Genomic DNA, 21826 nt, shown 5'->3' with positions numbered 1-21826 from the left:
TCCCTGATGAAGGAACATTTGTTCCGAAAGCTAGGAACGTAAATTTTCAGTTCTGTTTTTTGTGTATCTATCGGCTGTACTGAGCTGAGGTAAGTACTGGCCAGCCCCTCTATCTCTTTGTTAGTATTTGTTTCACATCTTTATATGAGATTTTCCATTAATCACTTGATATTTTTGTATATTTTAGATGCTTCAGTTGTGCTTGTCTCTCTGGGTATTATCACTATATGGTGCTATGCTCTCTTGTCATGGCTGATCGCACCCTAGGGAGGAAGGGCTGCACTAACTTCTATCACAAATGGTTCTTTGTGCAACAAAAATGAGTAACTTCAACAAATTTTAAAAAATATTTGCAGTTTTTCCTTGCAGCTAAAATTTTGATAGTGTGTTTTTCATTGTATCCTTCCTGCATAAAAAATTTTCATGATGAACTGGACCAACCCCTTGTTAGATGGTCCTGCCAAATAACAAACCAACTGCCTTGGTTTTACTGATTTTAAGATGCATCTCTCAAAAATTCTTCATGCCAAATATCTAGTAAAATTTGTTGGATTGTTGGTAGATTGTTGTTTGATTGGTTGATTTGGGGTAGGGGACCAATCAGTGAGGTCATTGGTCCCATCAGATTAGGGAAGAATGGGGAAGGAAGTCGGCCATCCCTTTTCAGAGGAATCATCCTGGAATTTAGCCGAAGCAATTTAGGGAAATTGAGGAAAACCTAAATGAGGATGGCCGGAGGCAGGTTTGAAATGTTGTTCTGAATGAATGCGAGTCCAGTGAGCTAACCACTGTGCCACCTTGCTTGGTAGTACGGTTTGTACCTCCACTTGTGTCTAACTATGAATCTTTAAATCGTTGGAAAAAGCAAAGGCAAAAACAGTGTACTTTCCTATTTTGGGTTTTCAACGGAGGGAATAGAAAGTGAGGATGAGCAGTGTCCTTCTCTGCGCCCTTCATTAAATTGCTGTGAAGTGGTGTGAGCTGACCAGGAATGCTTTGAAGTGGTGTGAGTCTTTCATATCTGTGGGCAACACAATGATGTAGTAATAAAAACAGTCAGACTTTGTGAGAACTGTGTCAGAAGCTATGTCATCAGAGTAATCCCCAAATAGATTCACTTTGGATATTGCTAATAGGTTCTCATTGCAACATGTCTGCAATATAAAAAAGTAAGATGTCAGAGTGTGACCAAACAGTATACTAACAGTGCTGTCAACAACTGTAAAAATGGAAATGCATTGTTACTAGATTAATTAAGATATGAAAGTAATTACTTTGAGTTAAAGTTAAGTATCTACTTGGCAATAAATGTGCACTTGATGGAGATTGTATATACACTTTAACATCTCATAACATGTTACCTTAAAATTTTTATCATTGTGATGAATTTAATATTTTGGCAGGTTGACGCAATGTTGGGTGACTGCACTGTTTTCTGGCATTCAGTGGTGGACCTTGCTGCATATTCACCAGCATATCGACAATTGTTAAAACTAACTTGTGTGCCTAACAGTAAAAACTTCCTTGTATCACTTCTAGCAGCAGGTAAAATAGATTTCTGATAAATAAATTATTTAAATATTTATTTAACATCTCCCATAGTTAATGAGTGAGTGTTTCTATGTACAGTACTTTTTGCAGACACTGGGGAGACTTTCTCACTATTTAACAGTGTGTGCGTTGACTTGAAACATTGTGACTACAGCGGTTTTCATAATGCCATTTGTTCCGGGAGTGTGTACCATCCTGTAATTTCATTTCCAAGTATTATATTTAACAAATAATATTAATTGAAAGTTATGTTTAGGAAAAAATCTTTTTCTCAATAGTGGTTGATGACTGGGGGTCGATCGTGTTATTGTAACTTCTACATTTACATAGATACTCTGCAAGCCACTGTACGGTGCATGGAGGAAGGTACCCTGTACTACTAATAATCATTTCCTTTCATCTTTGTAAAATTGAATTGGGATTCCTTGCAAATAGAGCGAGGGAAAAATGACTGTCTGTTTCCCTCTGTATGAGTCCTAACTTCCCTTATCTTATCTTCATGGTCATTATGCGCAATGTTGGTGACAGAAGAATCGTTTGGCAGTCGGCTTCAAATGCCAGTTCTCTAAATGTTCTCAATAGTGTTTCTCGAAAAGAACATTGCATTCCCTCCAGAAATTCCCATTTGAGTTCCCCAAGCATCACTGTTACACTTGTGTGTTGTTTATACCTACTGGTAACAAATCTAGCAGCCCACCTCTGAATGGCTTCAGTGTCTTCCATTAATTTAAGCTAGTACAGATCCCAAACACTCAAGCATCACTCAAGAATAGGTCACACCAGCATCCTATCTGCGGTCTCCTTTACAGGTGAAACCATGAAACCATTCTTTCTTAAAATTCTCCCAATAAACCAAAGTTGACCATTCACCGATCCCTACCACAATTCTCACATGCTCGTTCAATCTCATATCATTTTGCAACATTACGCCCAGATATTTAAACGACTTGACTGTGTCAAGCAGGACACTAGTAATATTGTATCTTAACATTACAGGTTTGATCTTCCTATTCATCCACGTTAGCTTACATTTTTCCCCATTTAGGGCCACCTCCCATTCATCACACTAACTGGAAATTTTGTCTAAGTTGTCGTGTATCTTCCTACAGTCACTCAACTTTGACACCTTACCGTAGACCACAGCATCATCAGTAAACAACTGCAGACTGCTGCCAACCTGTCCGCCAAATCATTTATGTGTATAGAGAACAATAGCAGACTTATTACACATCCATGGGACACTCCTGATGATACCATTGTCTCTGATGAACACTCGCCATTGAGGACAACATACTGGTTTCTATTATTTAAAAAGTCTTGGAGCCACTCAAATATCTGTTAACTTATTCCCTATGCTGATACCTTCGTTAACAGCCAGCAATGGGGCACCGTATTGAATGCTTTCTGGAAATCTTGAAATATGGAATCCATAGTTCACAGTATATCATGTGAGATAAAGACGAGCTAAGTTTCGCACGAGCGATGCTTTCCATAACTGTGCTGATTCATGGACATGAGCATGAGCTTCTCAGTCTCCAGAAAGTATATTATATTTGAACTGAGAATATGTTCAAGGATTCTGCAGCAAACGGAAGTTAGGAATATTAGTCTGTAATTTTGTGGGTTCGTTCTTTTACTCTTTTATGTACTGGAGTTACTTGCACTATTTTCCGGTTGCTTGGGACTCTGTGCTGGGCAAGAGTGTCATGACAGATGCAAGCTAGGTAAGGGGCCAGTGCCTTTGAGTGCTCTTTGTAAAATTGGACTAGAATTTCATCTGGACATGGTGATTTATTTGCTTTCAAATCTTTCAGTTGTTTCTCTACACCAGGGATGCTTATTACTGTGTTGTCCATATAGGAGTCTGTCTGATGGTCAGATGACGGCATGTTTGTAAAATTCTCCTGTGTGAATGATTTCATGAACATGAAATTTAAAACTTTGGATTTCATCTCTAGCAGGTTTGTTTGATTCTCCTGTGTGAATGATTTCTTGAACATCAAATTTAAAACTTTGGCTTTCACCTCTAGCAGGTCTGTTTGTTTTAATTCTGCTGGTATGCGAGGATAACTATAATGTTCCACTGTCAGAGGAGCAATGGCTATCTTGATCTAAAAAAAACTTTAATAAATATAAATTAGAGAGTGCATCACAGACATGAGCTAGAAATAATTAGAAATTCATTGTATACCTTTTTGTTCTGTTAATAATGACTTTATCTCGGCTTTTCAATCCAATAATTTCTTCATACAGTTAGAGCAATAACAGGAGCAGCTAGAATTATTACTGCTGACTAGCTCATCTCAACAAAGAAGAGGAGTCACAGAAGTTAGAATAATTTCTAACACAAGCCCTGGGATGTGGACTCCCATCAGTAATATAATCTCTTTGCTAATATTATCAGAATTGTGTACAAGATATAAAATTTGCTAGTAAGAATAAAAAATAATTTCTCAATGAAAATTCCATAAATTTAAGCAAAATCAAAGTGGATACTACAAATGCAGGTCTCATGAGGTATGCGGGAGAACGTCTGAGGAGTTTGGAATGTAGGGTAGAAGCTACTGGAAGAAGGAAAGCTGCGAGAGGGTGGGACGGGTTGAGGATCAGGGTCATGAGTCGAGCTTGGATTGTGAGAGTCAAGAGAACACTTGCCCATGAAAGGTGAAGGTGCCCCAGGATCGAATCCAAGTCCGGCACACAGACTTAATATGGCAGGAAGTTGTTTGTTACTGTGAAGTTAGTAGTATTAATTGTTGCATATGAAATCCAGGAGGGGATTTGATGGTAACATTATGGGGATGTTACTGTTTTGTGAATGAGCCAGATTTTTTGAAGAAGCTAACTGAAATTGTAATTTGTTTTGTTAGTATTAAGTCATGAGATTTGGCCGTGCAATTGTTGAAATTTTGGAAGCCAAAAGAAAGATCTAGTACATGGCTGTGGATTAAAACCAGCCAAGGAACAGTTGGCAACTTAAGGCTTCTACTCAACATGGGAGGTATATGGAAGAATTTATTAACTTGCTCAACTACAGCCATCTGCAGTTCACTTACCTCAGGTCCCATTACTGAACATTGCACAAAGTGCTAAAGACATGTACTCGGCAACAGGAAGTGTAGGGCACAAATACTTACCTGACACCCAGTTTATGTTTCCCCTCATTCACCACCAATAATTTCTGAGAATTGCTGTAATGCAACTGTAGATGATAGCTCAGATAGTGTGAATGATAATAAATTGAAACATACTGTATGTTTTCATCAGAATGTAAGAAGCATGTTAAATAAGAAATATAATCTTTTCCTATCATAATAGGAAATTAAAAGTCTAAAGGTATTTCTCCAGATGTGTTGTGCATGACAAAGCACTATTTGGAAGTGACAGATATTGAGCAGGTCGACTTATAATGTAAATTGGAATAGCTATACAAACAGGAAGTGCATAAGACATAAAATGAGTATTGCATTAAACAGTCTTAGAGTGTTTCAGTAACAGACATGGAAATATACAAGATAGCAGTTCAGATGGTATACAGGTGTCCAAAAGGAAACATTTAGACAGCTAGTGAAAGCACTTTTCTAGAAGTAATTCCCATAGTTAACAATGCAAGTATATTTGTGCTAGTTGCAGTTGGTTGTTAATATAACTTAAAAAAGTAGCTTGCAGTGGCCATTTGTAATTTTTGATGCTTACATCGACTCATTTTTTGCTCCTGTAGCCTCTCGTTTGTTGTGGAGAATATGGGACAGGATTTGCAAGTGATGGGCACCCTGCAGGTGAACGTGTTGCAAAATAAAGACCAGCAGAAGAAGCGGCTTCTATGCCAACGCCTGCCTGGCTTGGTTGGCCCTGCTGGCAGCTACACTAGCCATCAGCTTCATTGAAGCACAAACTCTCCCATCTAACACTGAAAATGTCTTTGATAAGGTGATTTCCTGTGGGAGGAGCCAGACAAAGAGTGCCCAATATCATAGGGCAAGGAAGACAAAACATTTAGAGAAGGCTACCTTCAGAGGGGAGTAAACCCTAAAGAAATCGAAGTCCTCCAGGATGAGGGTTAGATATGGGGCAAGTAAACCTCTTCACCGTAAAAAATGTCATATTATGAAACATCAATAAGAGCTTCAGATAATAGATGGGAGATCAAGAATACTACTTTCGCTAAGGAAAAGAATAAAAAATCTGGCAGTAGTAGCTCGGAGTATCGTATTTACTCGAATCTAAGCCGCACTTTTTTTCCGGTTTTTGTAATCCAAAAAACCGCCTGCGGCTTAGAATCGAGTGCAAAGCAAGGGGATGTTCTGAAAAATGTTGGTAGGTGCCACCACAACTAACTTCTGTCGTCGAATATATGTAACGCTACACAGGCACACTTTGTAGGCAGAAAGATAAATACTGGCGCCAAAACCTGTGTGTCAATAAATCAATTAAAAAAAAAAAGTGGAAGGCGAGCTTTTTTCTCTGCCCCGAGTTTCAACCACTGCATTTTCATACATTATCCAACAAAGTAAATACAAATTCCATATTGTTCATCTTTGAATGTAGCAGCATTTCAATGTACTACAAAAATCCGACTGGCAAGACTGTTTGGGATGTTTGTCAATATGGCCAACTCTACGTTCTGAATTTTTTACTATCTGTGAGAAGAGATGGTTGCTAATAGGAACTTTTATGAACTGTGGATCACATGCAGCATTCTCTTCATCATAAGAATAATACGAATATAAACATTTTGCCATGTATTGTTTCGTGTTTGCTGCTATCTCATTTAAATCCTGTCTGCCTAATAAACTACAAAACTAGAGTGAGTCTGTTTATATTCGTATTATTCTTATGCCTAGTAGTGATACAGTCAGAAATGAAGCACGGCAATTGACTAGATTTTTAAATCTAAGATGACTCTAATTTATGTGCAGAATGTAATGTTCTAAAGAGGCGCCTGCAAAGATTTTCAAACGGAGAAAAATTTTCGCTAAACTCTCGTTCAGAACATCTTCTATCATACGCAGTCTATTATTTGGTTCTTGTTGATCATTATCAAAGAAAGCATCAGTGTAAATAACAACAAATAGCAGTCTCTTGTCATTGTTTCGCTAATGAGGCGATTCCTCTCTCTCTCTCTCTCTCTCTCTCTCTCTCTCTCTCTCTCTCGCTCTCTCTCTCTCTCTCTCTCTCTCTCTCTATTTTTTTTTTTTTTAATTGTAAGTAGCGGTAATGCCACAAAAGCAAGCCTGGCCGCAAGCGGCGACAGGCTGTAAACACATACTATCAGAATGCGACAAACAATGCATGACACAGTACAGTAATGCATTTTCAGCTTAGAGTGGCGTGAACACCTGTAGCAAAGAGAACGGCACTTATCAGATCAAAGTAAAATAAGCATTCAATTCAAACCAGACGAAGCACATGAAAAAGGAAGGGTACCTGTATAAATACGTACGGAGTGCCTGACCCATAGCAATGGCTACCTGGTAAAGCTTAACTGCTAAGCTTACTACTTGAACCAAACTACTGTAGCTGTATCGTCATTCATTCAACCTAATTTGTGTCTCATATTACAATGAACCAACTTTGTTTCGATTTGGAGGTGCAGCCTAAAACTTTTCTCTCCCCTTGAATTTTGAGTCTCAAATTTCAGGTGCGGCTTAGATTCGGGAAATTTTTTTCCTTGATTTTGAGTCTCATTTTTCAGGTGCGGCTTAGATTCGAGTGCGGCTTAGATTCGAGTAAATACAGTATATGAACAATGTTGAAACCTGGAAAAATGAAATAAATAGTTGATGTATCAACAAAAATAATCAATTTCAGAAAATGTAATTTAATTGGATAAATAAAAGGTCTACTCACCAAGTGGCAGCAGGAGAAAACATATATGAAGGTTAAGTAAATCTACAAGCTTTCGGAGACAGTGGAGAAGGGGAAGTGAGAAGGATGGAGGAAAAGGACTGGTGAGCTTTACAAAATGGGAACTGTTTAGAGAAGTCACCTGTAACCTTGGTCAGAGAAGACTTACCAGATGGGATGAGTAGGAAAGACTGACTGTTGGAGACTGCACTGGTGCATTTGTGAACTTTGCTGAAGAGTTTTGTTGAAATGGGAAGAGAGCTATATATGTGTTTTATAGACTGTGAAAAGACTTTTGATAATGTGAGTTGGAATAGCTACAATGATGGAAAACCAGATGACTCATCAACAGGATAGAACTAGGTAAAGGAGTATGACAAGGCTGCTGTTGGTTTCTTGCATTTTTCAGCCCACACTTAGAAAATATGACTGACTACTGCCCACTAGGTGGCAAGGTAAAAATTGAAGAAGAAGAAGATGATGATGATATTTGAGGTTTGCAGTATCAGAGCAGACCTGTGATTGGATTCAAGACTTTCTTGCAGATAGAACTCAACACGTCGCTCGTAATGGAACTAAATCAGCAGATGTAAAGGTAATATCCGGAGTACCACAGCGAAGTGTGATATGACCGTTGCTGTTCACTATATATATAAATGATCTAGTAGAAAGTGTCAGATGCTCTTTAAGGCTATTCACAGATGATGTAGTTGTTTATACCAAACTAGCAACGCCAGACGATAGTAAGAATTTTCAGAACAACCTGCAGAGAATTGATGAATGGTGCAGACTCTGGCAGTTGACCCTGAATGTAAATATATGTAACATAGTGTGCATTCACATGGAAAGAAATCCACTACTATACAGCTACACTATTGACGACAAACAGCTGGAGAGAGCGTCTGCCTTAAAATATCTAGGCGTAACTATCCAGAGCGACCTTAAGTGGAATGACCATATGAAACAGATAGTGGGAAAAGCAGACACAAGAAGCAGATTCTTTATCGGAAGAATCTTAAGGAAATGTAACTCATCCATGAAAGAAGTGGCTTATAAGGCACTTTTTTGCCCAATTCTTCAGTATTGTACGTCTATCTGGGATCCTTATCAGGTAGGACTGATAGAGGAGATAGAGAAGATCCAACGAAGAGCAGTGTGTTTCATCACCGGATTGTTTAGCTGGCATGAGAGCATTACGGAGATGCTAAACAAACTCCATTGGCAGACATTAGAAGAGTGACGTTGTGCATCACGGAGATTTACTACTGAAATTTTGGGATAGCACTTTTCAGGAGGAGTCAGACAACGTATTACTTCCTGCCACATACATCTCATGTATTGACCAAGAGGAGAAAATTCGAGAAATTAGAGCCAATACAGAGGCTTACCAACAATCATTCTTCCCACACACTATTCGTGAGTGGAACAGGGTTGGAGGGATCAGTGAGCTAGTGGTACTGAAAGTACCCTCCGCCACACACAGTTAGGTGGCTTGCGGAGTACGATGTAGATGTAGATTACATGGTCCTTCTGGCAGGGTCGGTTTAAGGAATTTTGGGGCCACATGCAAAGTCTGAGTATGGGCTTCTCGCTCTTTCAGGTGTGTGTGTGTGTGTGTGTGTGTGTGTGTGTGTGTGTGTGTGTGTGTGTGTGTGTGTGTTTGCACCTCAAACAGTTTTGATGAAATTCACAGACTGAGGATTCTTTGAATCTATATGCAAAAGAGCCAGGGGTATATTCATTACTAGTTTACCGGCAACTTCACGTGGTAAGCCCTTGTGAAATCATGGGTAATCTAGTACTTGTTTATAAAAATGCATTCATTTATTTTTTATATGGAGTGTAGCATGGTAATCTTAAGTTGTAAGAATACTAGATGGTGTAGATTTCACAATATCACCCTCATCTTTTTTTGTGTAATGCAAACAGATGGTGGTGTTGCTGGTGCTAGATTACCAGTTCATCTTTGCCATGTTAAATGTAAGCACTTAGGCATTAAAACTTGCACAAAATACATGAAGTATATACTAAAACAAGGAAAGTATGCACCAAAAATATACTAATATGAATGAACGTGCACCTAAAACTAAGACCCAATAGAACTGGAAAAACAGGAATCTAAAAATTTATTAGGTGTATGAGGCGTTACAATAATACTGAGCCAATTCTGAACTGATTTTAGTTATGTCTGTTATAATAAATTACTAAATATTTTTTGCAAATATTTCAGAAAGGTCATGCTTACATTTGTCAAAGTAGTTTTCACAATTGGAAAAATTGGCTGACGTTCTAGTAATAACTTTTACATGCACTGCTAAAACCATACAAAATTAGTCATATGATTAAATAGAGTCTGTCTAATGATAAGTAAAATAGGGAAAAGCCTACCTAATTGTAAAAGAATTAATTTAAAAATTAACAATATTATGTAAAGGATGACTGCTACTCACCATAGAGTGGAAATGCCGAGTCGCAGATAGGTGCTTATCTACAACTCAGCATCTCCACTACATGGTGAGTTGCAACTATTCTTTTCATAATATTTTTCTTTCTTTCTTTCTTTCTTTGGGTCATCTAAGGACCATGCACTAATTTCAATGCTTCCTTCTTCGTTGTTCTTTCTCTTTACTCCAGTATTCTTTCATCTTTTAACTATGTATCCTTTTTCTCTCCTTGGACCACTTTGGCCCTGTCTTCTTCTTCCTCCTGCAGTGGAATCCTTCCATTTTTAACACTTTCCTCTTGAAAATTTCTCTCTCTCTGTTACATCTTTTTCACTTATGTTGTTTCTTTCCAAATCTTTCCTAAATTCTTGAATCCAGGCTATTGTTGACTTCTTGTCCCAAAGATATTTAAAAATGTGTTTGGTTAACCTGTTGCCGTTCATTCTGTATAAGTGTCCAAAAAACAGCAGTCGCTTCTTTCATAGTGTTTCCTTTATGTTTTCTATGTTGCTATAAACTTCTTCATTGCTTCTTAATTTCCATACCTCTGTATTTTTTGGTGGCCCAAGTATTTTTCGAATGATTTTTCTTTCTAAGACGTCATGTTTGTGTAATTTGTAGTTCAGTACTAAACATTCAGTTGCATAGAGACATTCTGGTTCTACTTCTCTACATTTTATGCACTCTTTCTTCTACAGCGAATTTTTCTAAGCCATTTTCTTGGATAATTTCTCCCAAATATTTAAATTTATTTATCCTCCTTATCTGGCATTATCTGTTGCTGGGGATTCCGGAGATTTTTTTATATTTGTCATAAATTTTATTTTTTCTACAGATATTTTTAAAACTTCTTTGTTGGCTATTTCTTCCAGTAGATTGATTTGTATTCTAGCGTTTGTTAGGTTTTCAGAAAGAATGGCAAAATCATTCACAGATGTTAAACAGTCAATTTCAATACCTTTCTTTTTTTTTTTTAGTTCCCATTCGGATTGGTGATAGTTTCTGTTCTTTTAGTTTTTGTTTCCATTCTCTTACTGTTTACTCTAGTATGCAGTTAAAGAGGAGTGGAGACAGGCCATCACCTTGCCTTACACGTGTTTTTATGCCTTCGATATTTCACCCTGAAACTTTACTTTTGATTTGGTGCCTGTGAGCGTTTCACAAATAAGTTTCGCTAATTTAGGTTTGATGTTATTATTCTATCCTGCATTTTCCATTGTTTTACTTTAAAAATTACTCACTTAAATCTTCACTTTTCTTGCTTTTTGAGCAGTTAAGACATTTACCAGTTTCTCTGTCTCAAGCGAAAGTGCAGTCCTCCTTTACACTGCTATTATGGCAAGACTTCTTAGCTGCTTGTTGCTCAGTGAAGATCTGAGATAGCTTTTAATTATCTTTAACTTGAAAAAGCTATGTTCTGCAGAAGCTACAAACACTGGCATGGCATTTTGGAAAAACTTCTTGCAAGTCCATTTCGAAGATGTACTGAACTAGTTCTAAACGTGTTTGCAGTATGTGGAAGCACAAGGGGCACAGTTCCAATTTGTTTGCAAGCTGTTTGAATTTATGGCACCTAAATGCATTTTAAGGTGTCTCAAAGTTTCTGCAAGATTCCTGGATCCTCTGTTGAGATCGTATTTCTTTGTTGCCAAGTTCATGTCACAGCAGTTAATGAGCTGCTGAAATATTTGCTTCAAAGATGTGATAATGGTGTCTGTCAAAATGTAGTAGTGGTTTACCCTAAAGCAATTTTCTTCCCCAGGAATGAGTTCATCCTTAAGAAGCCTGCCTTTTAATACTGGGTTCTGTTAACTCAGCAATATTTGCTAAAGATGCAACTAATTCCTCCATTTCTTTGTTAACCTTTTCAAAACTACTGGTTCTATGTTCTTCAGTATCACGAAGTATTGATTTTATAAATTTTACTATAGTGTCTAATTGATTATCTTCTTGCTGAACTGCTTTATTGACTCTGTTGATATGGCAGAGCACATTATGCCGTATCGCAGCACACAAAGAAAAATTAAATTTTGAGATTTCTTTCAAGAGACTAGATACTTCACTGAAACGCATTGAACCATTTTTGCATGTATCCCTTAACTCTGTTAATGCAAGTCTTATGTTATTAGGCACTGATCTTATAACCTGAATACTTCCAGTCCTGGCCTCCCATCTGGTGTCACACAGTGGTTTCAGAGCCATGTTTACATTATTCTCAAGTCCTTCCCAATGGCAAAAGTTAATGTGAACAATCTGTGAACTATATAAAACAGGCACAATTATAGATGATATAACTGCGTCATCAATAACCAAGTTCAACCTATGAACACAACAAGGGATATAATGAGATCTTAGATTTTCTTCGATGATACAAGCTCGTTACCACTCTTCTTGCTCTTCACATTGCTCTCATTGTAAGTGTGTCCCCTATAATCTACAAGTGGTATGCCATGGGTATGTAGTATAATAACCTTAACAAAACTCATCTCCATCTCATTTCTTCCTGATCAGTTTGATCTTGAGTTGCCTGATCAATTAATTTTGAGTTTTTAATTCTCTGCAAAAGCTCTTTCCAGTTGAGCATTTCAGTAATATGATTGTAGGACTGTACTTGGTTAGAGAGAACTTTGGACAAGCTTTGCCAGTCTCTTAAACCATTTCTTGTGATAGTGACACCACTCAAATTGAACAAAACACAACACAACAAAAACAATACCACAGCATCTTTTTTTTAGAATGTGCAAGCCACGTTTCCTAAACTTTTTCATCATTTGAAAGATGACAGAAGTAATGAGAAACAATAAATCGCCTTTTTGTCTCACTAGCCGCAGGAGATGTGACATTTTTACATTGATGTCTTGTGGACCATTCATAATTGCTCTTGTCCTAAAATTATCGTTTATAATATCCGGCCAGGTTCCTGAATCTGTAAGATCATTGACAACTTGAAAGCCGTTACATTTCTTAGATGATTTTCTTTAATCTTTTAGATCTTGGCGTGCACCAGTTTGCTGTACAGTAACATTACACAGGTCTGTAACATAAAAATTGTTTCAAATTTATTAAGTGATATTTATAGTAGTTTCAATGCTGATTTCAGGATAAATAGTGAAAAAATTCCATCATGTATGGTTATTTCACAAACTCCTTGTCTAGTTTTAGCTTTCTCCGATATTTCAGCACTCTAGTGAATTTGAATTTTGGTTTTTAGGATCTCCATAAACTGTTATTTAGCCGTTTTTATACTAGATACACATAAAATAAAGAGTAATTAGGAGAAACCAGCAGTATTTTCATGTCAGTGTCTGTCTGTTGCACTACCTCTTCCCCTGCCATCACCAAGCAGTGAACGTCTGCTATTGTCCTTCAGTTCACTTCACTCTGTGCTGTGTATTTGTTGTTGTTTACTAGTGGTTTAAAGTAGTGACTGTTTTCTTGTGTTGTGAAGTTATTTTATGGACAATGGCTACCAAAGGATGTATAAACTCACCAGATTGCTTCTGCCACATTTGTGGTAACTATACTGTTAAAAAGCAACAAAGAAACATTTCTGATTTTGTTGAAAAGTCTATTTCACCTATTTTGATATAAATTTAGGTGATCAAGAGGAGCCTTGGGCCCCGTACAAAGTTTTTTCAGTGTGTGTTGAAGAACGGAGGCAATGGTTTCAATGTAAAAAGCAGTTCTTATGTTTTGGAATACGAATGGTTTGGAGGGAGCCCAAAAATCATAGTGATGACTGCTATTTTTGTTCTTGCAATGTACATGAGGTTTCAATTTGAAAAACAAAAAGGATATTTGTTACCCTAACATTCAATCAGCCATTCGCCCTGTTCCTCATGGACCTGAATTACCAATAGCCTCTCCTCCACATTCTTTGGATGATACAGATGATTATGAGCCATTGGCTCAGCAAGGTGATAGTGAAGAAGACAGAGATTGCTATACTCCTGGCACAACCGATCCCATTCCATTCTCACAATCTGAACTGAAAGATTTGGTTAGAGACCTAAGCCGTTTTAAAGAATTGGCAGAGTTTTTAGGATCTAGATTGAAAGATGTTGGGTCAGGGTACATCCTTCTCTTGGTATCGATTGTGGGAAAAGGAGTTTGTATTTTTCTTCCCTCAAGAAGGTGACCTGGTGTTTTGCTATGATGTTCCTGGACTTATGGCCTGTTTCAAAATAGAATATGTTCCTGATGAGTGGATACTTTTTATTGATTCTTCAAAAAGAAGCCTTCAAGCAGTACTTTTACACAATGGCAATAAGTATGCTTCTATACCAGTTGGACACTCGGTTCACTTAAAAGAATCTTATGAAAACCTTGAACTGATTTTAAGGAAACTCTGCTATTCAGACCACAAATGGACACTATGTGGTGATTTAAAAGTGATTTCAAGCTGCTTGGTCATCAGAGTGGCTATACAAAGTTCCCTTGGCTTCTCTGTGAATGGGGCAGGAAAGACAGAAAGCAACACTACATAAAAAAAGGTTGGCCCTTGAGAAAAACCTTACCGGTAGAGGTTAAAAATGTTGAGAGGAAAAGCCTTGTGAATCCCAAAAAGGTATTGCTTCCACCACTTTACATTAAGTTGGGGCTGATGAAACAATCTGTTAAGGCATTGCCAAAAGAAGGGGAGTGTTTCAGATATCTTAATGGACAGTTTCCCGGTTTATCCCAGGCAAGGCTAAAGGAAGGAATATTTGTCAGACCAGACATTAGAAAACTAATGACAGATCCCAACTTTGTGGACAAAATGGAAACAAAAGAAAAGGCAGCATGAACATCTTTTAAATTAGTTGTTACCGGTTTCGTAGGTAACACAAGAGATGCATATTACAAGACAATCGTCACAGACATGCTCAACAACTTTAAGAAGCTGGGCTGTAAAAAGAGCACTCACATCTTGACTACTTCTCTGCATACCTTGGTGATGTAAGTGAAGAGCAGACCGAAAGATTCCACCCAGATATCAAAGAAATGGAAAGAAGATATCAAGGAAGATGGGAATGTCAACTTGATAGCGGACTAGTGCTGGATGATAAAAAGAGATTATCCTCAATGATTTCACAGCCAGAAAATCAATAAAAGAAGCTTCGACAGAATGCGAAAGTGTTATTATAAGGACTTACGAGCTTAAAGAAAAATGGAAGTGTACTGGAAATGTAGTTTAGAACATGATTTATAAATAAAATAAAATTTTATAACGTTTGAAGAAATGTGATAAATTGCTTAAATTTTGTTATTATACCCAAAATCTGTGAGAAAATCTGATAGAAAAAAATGGATTGCATTTTTGAAATGCTGAAAAGTACATAAAAGTCAGTTATCAAATTTCAAAAAATATTTTTTTGCAAGCCTGTGTTATTATTAGCTATTTCCGCTACTGGAACACTGTCATCAGCACAAAACATAAGATTCTTCAGCATTATCACCTGATGAACCTTTAGTAACACTACATTCTTTCTCATCCCACTGTACATTCACTGAAACAATTCATGAACCCTATGGCTGCAACTGCTCTTATAGGTTGTCGCCTAGGTTTTCTTTTTTTGGCACCAGAGAGTATTTACAATCCATTCTAACCATAGCATACAACAGATCACAAGCTCTGATAGCATCAGATGCAGACCATAGACTGCCTTCATACTTCATGCCTGACTGTGTTGCTGAATCAAGAAACTGGAAACATTAGGGCCCTTTACTCAAATGCACCTGCCCATGGATTAGCAGTGGAAATCCCAGATTGCTTGGTGGCCCACACTGCGCATTTTGTCTGGCAGGGAAAACATACTGCATCGGTCAGTGACATCAAACATTTCTGGTATTTCCACAAATGCTGACAACTGACTAGGACAGAAATAGAAATCCCTATTTTCTTCGGTTCACTGGGAGAATGACTGTTGCAGTTTTCATCAAATCCATCCAGTTTAAGAAAAAATAGAATCAGCGATGGAGGTGCTCTCAACAGCTGTACTAGCGTGAATGGAGCCTGTTAATCTTTTAACTGGAAACCACCCTGAGCTTGGTCCTCACAGGTCTGCAGTGATTGCAGTTGCCTTCTTGCCCTGCCTTCTAGCAACAGATGAATGAGAATTACAGTGTACAGTGAGGGCCAATGAAGGTAAAGGAATGATTTAGGGAATGAAAGTAAATACAAAGAAAACAAAAGTGACTTCACTTGAGGGGAGGGGTTGGATAAAAAGGGAAAGAATGTGGAGTGGAGAAATAGTAGAACACATTCAAAGCATTAAATACTTGGCAAGCAGGATAGAAACTGATGGTTAGACCAGTGCAGAAATTAAAACCAGGACAGCACTGACAAAAAGGTATTTTATAAGAAATGGAGAATTTTCTGCAGCAAAATGGACAAATATTTCAGGAGAAAAACTACTAAAAATTTTTGTACATCATGTCCTGCACGGTGCTGAAATGTGGACATGGAGGAAGAAAGATCGAGCAGGGTGAAGTGGAGGGTTTTGATTTGTGGACATGGTGGGGGGTGGAAAGGATTAATTGGGATGAACAGAATAGAAAATGAAGAGAGAGAGAGAGGAAATGTAATGTAATTACTGAATTCCCTATATACTCGAATAATCCACACCCTCGAATAATCCGCACACCCCAATTTTGAGGAAGAGGAGGGAAAAAAATTATTTTTTGCTTTAGTTTGTTTTATTTACAAAAAAAAAGAAAAGAAAAAAAATGTTCCAACATTATGATGTATTCAAAAGTATGTATAATAACTACTGGTTTGGCCCATTAGACGGGTGGGTGGCTGGGGAACATTATCACCGCCAGCGTACCTACAATAGCATAAAAAGATATGCGAATTATCTTGTTTAAGAATTTGTTAATACGGTATGTGCAATAAAATATTTTAGTCAATACTGGTACGTTTCCTCTCTTACCACTCTATTCATCACTTTCATCATCATTACTAGTGGGAGAATCATTGTTGTCTTCACCATCTTCCCATAGAACATCGTCCTCTGTTCCATCCAGTGAATTTGTGATTCCACATTTTTTGAAGGATTTTTCCACCAGTGGTTGCAGAATGGAGTCCCATGCACTTTTCACCCATTCACAAATCTGGGACAAATCCAGCCGTTTGATTTTTCCACTAGGTGTGAACTTACGGTTTTCATCAGCCATCCATTGCGTATATCGCTGTTTAAGTGCAGCTTTGAATGGCTGATTTATACACACATCTAGTGGTTGTAGGATGGATGTTAGGCCTCCAGGGATAATGACCAAGTCAGCTTTCCCTGTTTGTAATTTGTCTCGCACTTCCTTAGTTGTATGTCCGCGGAAGCTGTCCAGGACCAACATGTTGCGTAAATTCAGTAACCCATCAGGACGACATTGCCAAATATGTGTCACCCAGTCAGTTATAAGTTCATTGTCCATCCACCCTTTCGGATTCACTCTCACTAATACTGGTATGCCTTTTACTGATACTATCGGAATAGTTTTCCTTTTAAATATCACGTAAGGTGGTAGCTTTCGTCCATCGCCAGTTACACACAACATCACTGTACATCTTTGTTTCTCACTGCCACCAGTTCGTATCATGATGCTGAATTCTCCTTTCCTGTTCACTGTTTTGTCGAGCGGCATTTCAAAATAGACTGCCGTTTGATCCGCATTACCAATTTGCGAAAATATATAGGACTGTTTACGGCGCCGATTTATCACATAACAATGAAAATTTACTATTTTTTCCTCGTAATCACCTGGAAGCCGCTGAGCGATAGTAGTTTTCCTCCGGAATCCTAAACCATTTCGGATGAAAAATCTTGATAGCAAGCCCCGGCTAGCTTTGAAACTGGTAATGCCTAGTTCTTTGGCTAAAGACAATGCTTTAAGTTGGCACATTTCACTCATCACCGCACATCCGTATTGTTGCTTCTCATCTACATAGTCGCAGAGCCTTTTCTTGAGGTCCGGATGCTTTGCTTTTTGGCCACGAAATGCCCGGCGATTACTATTAGTTTCTTGAAGCTGCGTTTTATTTTTTCATCAGTCGTGAATACAATTCTCACTCATGTCGTACTTTCTTCCTGCTGCACGGTTTCCTATATTCTCGGCTTCTTCAATAATTTTCACTTTTTCTTTAGCAGTGTACGAGCGATAACAAGAACTTGTAGCCATAATTAACAAGTTAGAAGACGTTAATACTTCACTCCTAATGTGCTACTGATGTGTCACAGACTGAGGCTGCAACAATGCAATAGTGTAATGGGATGTATTGTTGGAGGCGGAGCAGTACCAGCAATGTTTCGAATAATCCGTGCACCCCACTTTTTCGTCCTAAAATTCGGGAAAAAACATGCACGGATTATTAGAGTATATACGGTAATAAAAATGAGGAGGGGCTTATAAAAACTGTCTTAGAGGAGTAGAAATGGGGAGAGGAGATGAGGGGGGAAGAGGTTTCAGATCCTGGGTAATGGAATAGATGACAGCTCATATTGCAAATTTTATAGAAGGTAGGTGTGGATCACAGGAAGTGGAGACACAAAATGACCTGCTAATTTAGCAGAAAACATCATGTAGACGATGATGACAGCCTTCCATTAACAGACTCTCATGCTTCGGCTGTGCTATATCCTTCTGCTACAGCATGCCACCTAATCGCTGACTGTGCTCTCCTGTGTCTGGATCCGCGCTGTCTGTCAAACCCGTGCATGTTGGTATTGCCTGTCAATCATCTCACATTACTGTTTTATTACTAGGTCTGTGAAATAATTTTAATGCCTTATTTAAATGAGAGCAAATTGTTAGTTGTAGAGATGTGTGTATGAATATTGGCCCTTATATGTTACTGTTTATAACAAAACAAATTTACTACAAATGGTAATTTTATCATATTTGACCCATTCTTATTCATAGTAAATATAACACTAAAATTGTGCAGCAATATTTTTAATTATTGCAGGTGCTAAGAGTGAAACAATGAACTACAATAATCCATCACTCTTAGAGCTGCTTGAAGTTGTACTTGCACTAAATATCTTGTCTGCTCCAGATGTCTCTGAAGGTAAGTTTAATTTTGTTACGTTATAACTATTGTATGTGCATTCTAATACAAGATATTAGTAAGAAGTTCTGTGAATGAAATAGAGTAATGTTACGTTTGTCAAAATAATCTGGAGTATTATGTTGTGGCTGAATGAATTTATCAGAGAACACCTTTCAAGGTAGTTGTAGGGTCTACAACAATCCAGTTCAAGGCTCGGCCCACTACTGACCGAAGTAAAATTTTATATTTATGTTTTCCTACATAGATACGTGCCATCACACATTTTCAAAACCTTGAGTGCAATTGGAAGTTGTTGATTGCTGTCTTCCACTGTTGCTCTCACCCCGTGATGAAAGAGTAGTGCACATTTTATTTCCATCCATACTATCGGTGTGTTTGATAATTCTCATCACTTCTGTGTATAAACCATCATAATATCAGTTCGGGGCAGCCAGGGCCTGAGTCTCATCGAATCCAACCTGATGGTGCCCTGGCTGAAAGTTGGGTTATGCAACAGATGATCTGTTACTCTCCTCCTACAGTTGCTCTTACAATGTTTCAATTGTTTATCCACTATCCTTTTTTTAGTATCCTCACATGTGTCTCCCATCTGTTTGGTATGCTGTTAATTCCTGCATTTTCCAATGGTTTTCCAGCATCCTTGACCAACCCCAAGTCTTCCTGTATCTTTGTGGTGTGTGCCTAGGTTCTTCACAGCTGCTGTAATGGTGACAGGACACAGGTGCACAGAGAACTTCACACCTACAGGTAGCCTCCCTATTTCATGTGATTGACTATCTCCCTTGTTTGGAAGAAGGTTTGGACTTGGGAGTCACACAGGATTGTGAGAAAGCATGCAACACTGTCAGAAATAAATTTTGGGAGGTACTGAGAAGGAAAGGGGTAGACATTTCAACCAGGAAAGTGTAAATTGTATAGAAGTGTGGAGTAGTGAAGGGGAGAGGGAGAGGGAGGATAGCTGAAGCAGAGAAATGGTCTGAAACAAGGAAGCTACTTTTAATAGTGGTAATGGATGATATTGTCAAATTTTAACCATACTCAAGTCCAAACCTGAAAGCAGCTTCGCCAGGGAAAGGCAACAAATGGTTCAAATGGCTCTGAGCACTATGGGACTTAACTTCTGAGGTCATCAGTCCCCTAGAACTTAGAACTACTTAAACCTAACTAACCTACGGACATCACACACATCAATGCGCGAGGCAGGATTCGAACCTGCGACTGTAGCGGTTGCGTGGTTCCAGACTGAAGCGCCTAGAAAGGCAACACTTCTCCCCGAAAGTAGATTTGTGACAAACACAGAGGTACAGCCTGAACAGAACTGGACTCTTGGCTGGAGAGGGCTGTTGTTTATCCAAACATGAAATAGCCTAAAATACACAAATATGAAATTTCAAGAATATTCCAGTAATGATAAATACTAAATAAAAAATAACTGCTGGTGATCTGCAACATGCCAGACAGTGGCGTTAACCACTATGCCACACAGCGATATAATGATGCCAGTGGCAAGAGAAGCAGGAGACAGGATGGAAGTAATGTTGTCTGCTGGTAATTTAATGATGTGGGGGAAGAGAGATTAGCAAGTACAGAAACAGTTGTATGTTTGGGAAGAGGGCATGGTAGAGTATTGCCTAAAATTTAATTTGTGGAAGTGTGAGCTGGCATTCACAACAAGAAAAAAAAATATAGACTTACAGTAAAGAAAACACTGAGGGGGAGCGGTTGAACATGATGGAAAGCATCAAGTATCTTTGGAATGCAATACAGGAAAATGGGGGAATTGGCGAAAAAAAGTGAATGTGGAAGGCAAGCTGATAGCTCTTGAAGAGAGTGAGAGGAGTGATACATAATGAAGTAGGTCCCTGAAAATTAGATGACATTTCTACCAAACATATTACATTCCAATTCTGATCTACACTGCAGAAACCTGGTGCATGAGAGGGGGGAAAAAGTAAGGTATAAGCAGGCGAAATTAAGTTTTTGAGAAATACTGTGTAATAACAGTGGAAAAAGTGAGGAACAAAGTGTTCACAGAGATGATACATGAGGAACCCTGCAAGAGAAGATTGAGGAAAGAACATTGAAATGTCATAAGTTAGTGAAGAGAATAGATGGAAAGGTGCTTAGGAAGAAGCATGAGATGATGATGGAATTCCAGAGATGAAAGGGAAGGCCAGGAGGAAGTGGGTAACAGAAGTAGAAGAAAGCATGCAGAAGGGTGGGGAGGGGTGGAGAAGGGGAGAGGAGGCGGGGGGGGGGGGCGAAGGAGGAGTGTCTCTTGTTGTGAGCAGACTCTGCCAGATGGTGATCACCATGCTGGTGGTGATCTGACAAATAGCCCTTGAATAGCCAAACCACCTAGTTGAAATACATATGCTTGCTAAATTAAAAAACAATCAAATTCTCCATTGTACCTGTTAATTCCGGTTGTAACTGTATAGTGAGTCACAGAATAAATTTCTTTAATCGCAAATTTGCCACTTTATGATTAGATATCTGCTGGTGACTGTATGGTTTATACATCAAAGACCAATCACAAGTAAAAAGAATTATTTTACTAAATTCACTTAAGAATGTTATTTAAAATTTAGACAATAATAAATGATGTAGATTTTGGGGCAAGTATTATGAACCTTCCCTGGAGGTTTTCTGGAAAACGTAAGTGGATTATTTATATATGCTTTGGAGATCAAGAACATTGTTATAATGGTCGTGTGGGGGAAGGCTGTACTATCAAATACTGTGGATATCTGATTTTGTGAACTAAAGATTAAGTCATATGTGTAAAATGAAACTTACGTGCTATACTACACTGTTTTAATTATAATATTATTTTATTTTTTTAAATTGATTTTGGGAAACTGACAGAAATTAGGTGATCAGATTTTTCCCATGGAGTGCCATATTTTATACAGCCATCATATTTTGAGTGTTG

The 21826-nt window shown here is 38.1% G+C and overlaps 1 protein-coding gene across 1 annotated transcript in view; it reads left to right on the top strand.

Annotated features, from left to right (window-relative positions):
* LOC126195543 (uncharacterized) overlaps positions 1–21826 on the top strand; it is a 111263-nt gene that overhangs the window by 24413 nt on the left and 65024 nt on the right. The window contains exons 4-5 of the mRNA XM_049934167.1: positions 1404–1545; positions 18787–18888. Of these exons, the coding sequence (XP_049790124.1) occupies positions 1404–1545; positions 18787–18888 (244 nt within the window). The remainder of the gene's footprint in view (positions 1–1403; positions 1546–18786; positions 18889–21826) is intronic.

The sequence above is a fragment of the Schistocerca nitens genome, chromosome 7 (genome assembly GCF_023898315.1).
Source record: "Schistocerca nitens isolate TAMUIC-IGC-003100 chromosome 7, iqSchNite1.1, whole genome shotgun sequence".
In the NCBI taxonomy this organism is placed as follows: domain Eukaryota; kingdom Metazoa; phylum Arthropoda; class Insecta; order Orthoptera; family Acrididae; genus Schistocerca; species Schistocerca nitens.
The sequence above is the reverse complement of the archived record's forward strand: the minus strand, read 5'-3'. Positions and strand labels throughout refer to the sequence as shown.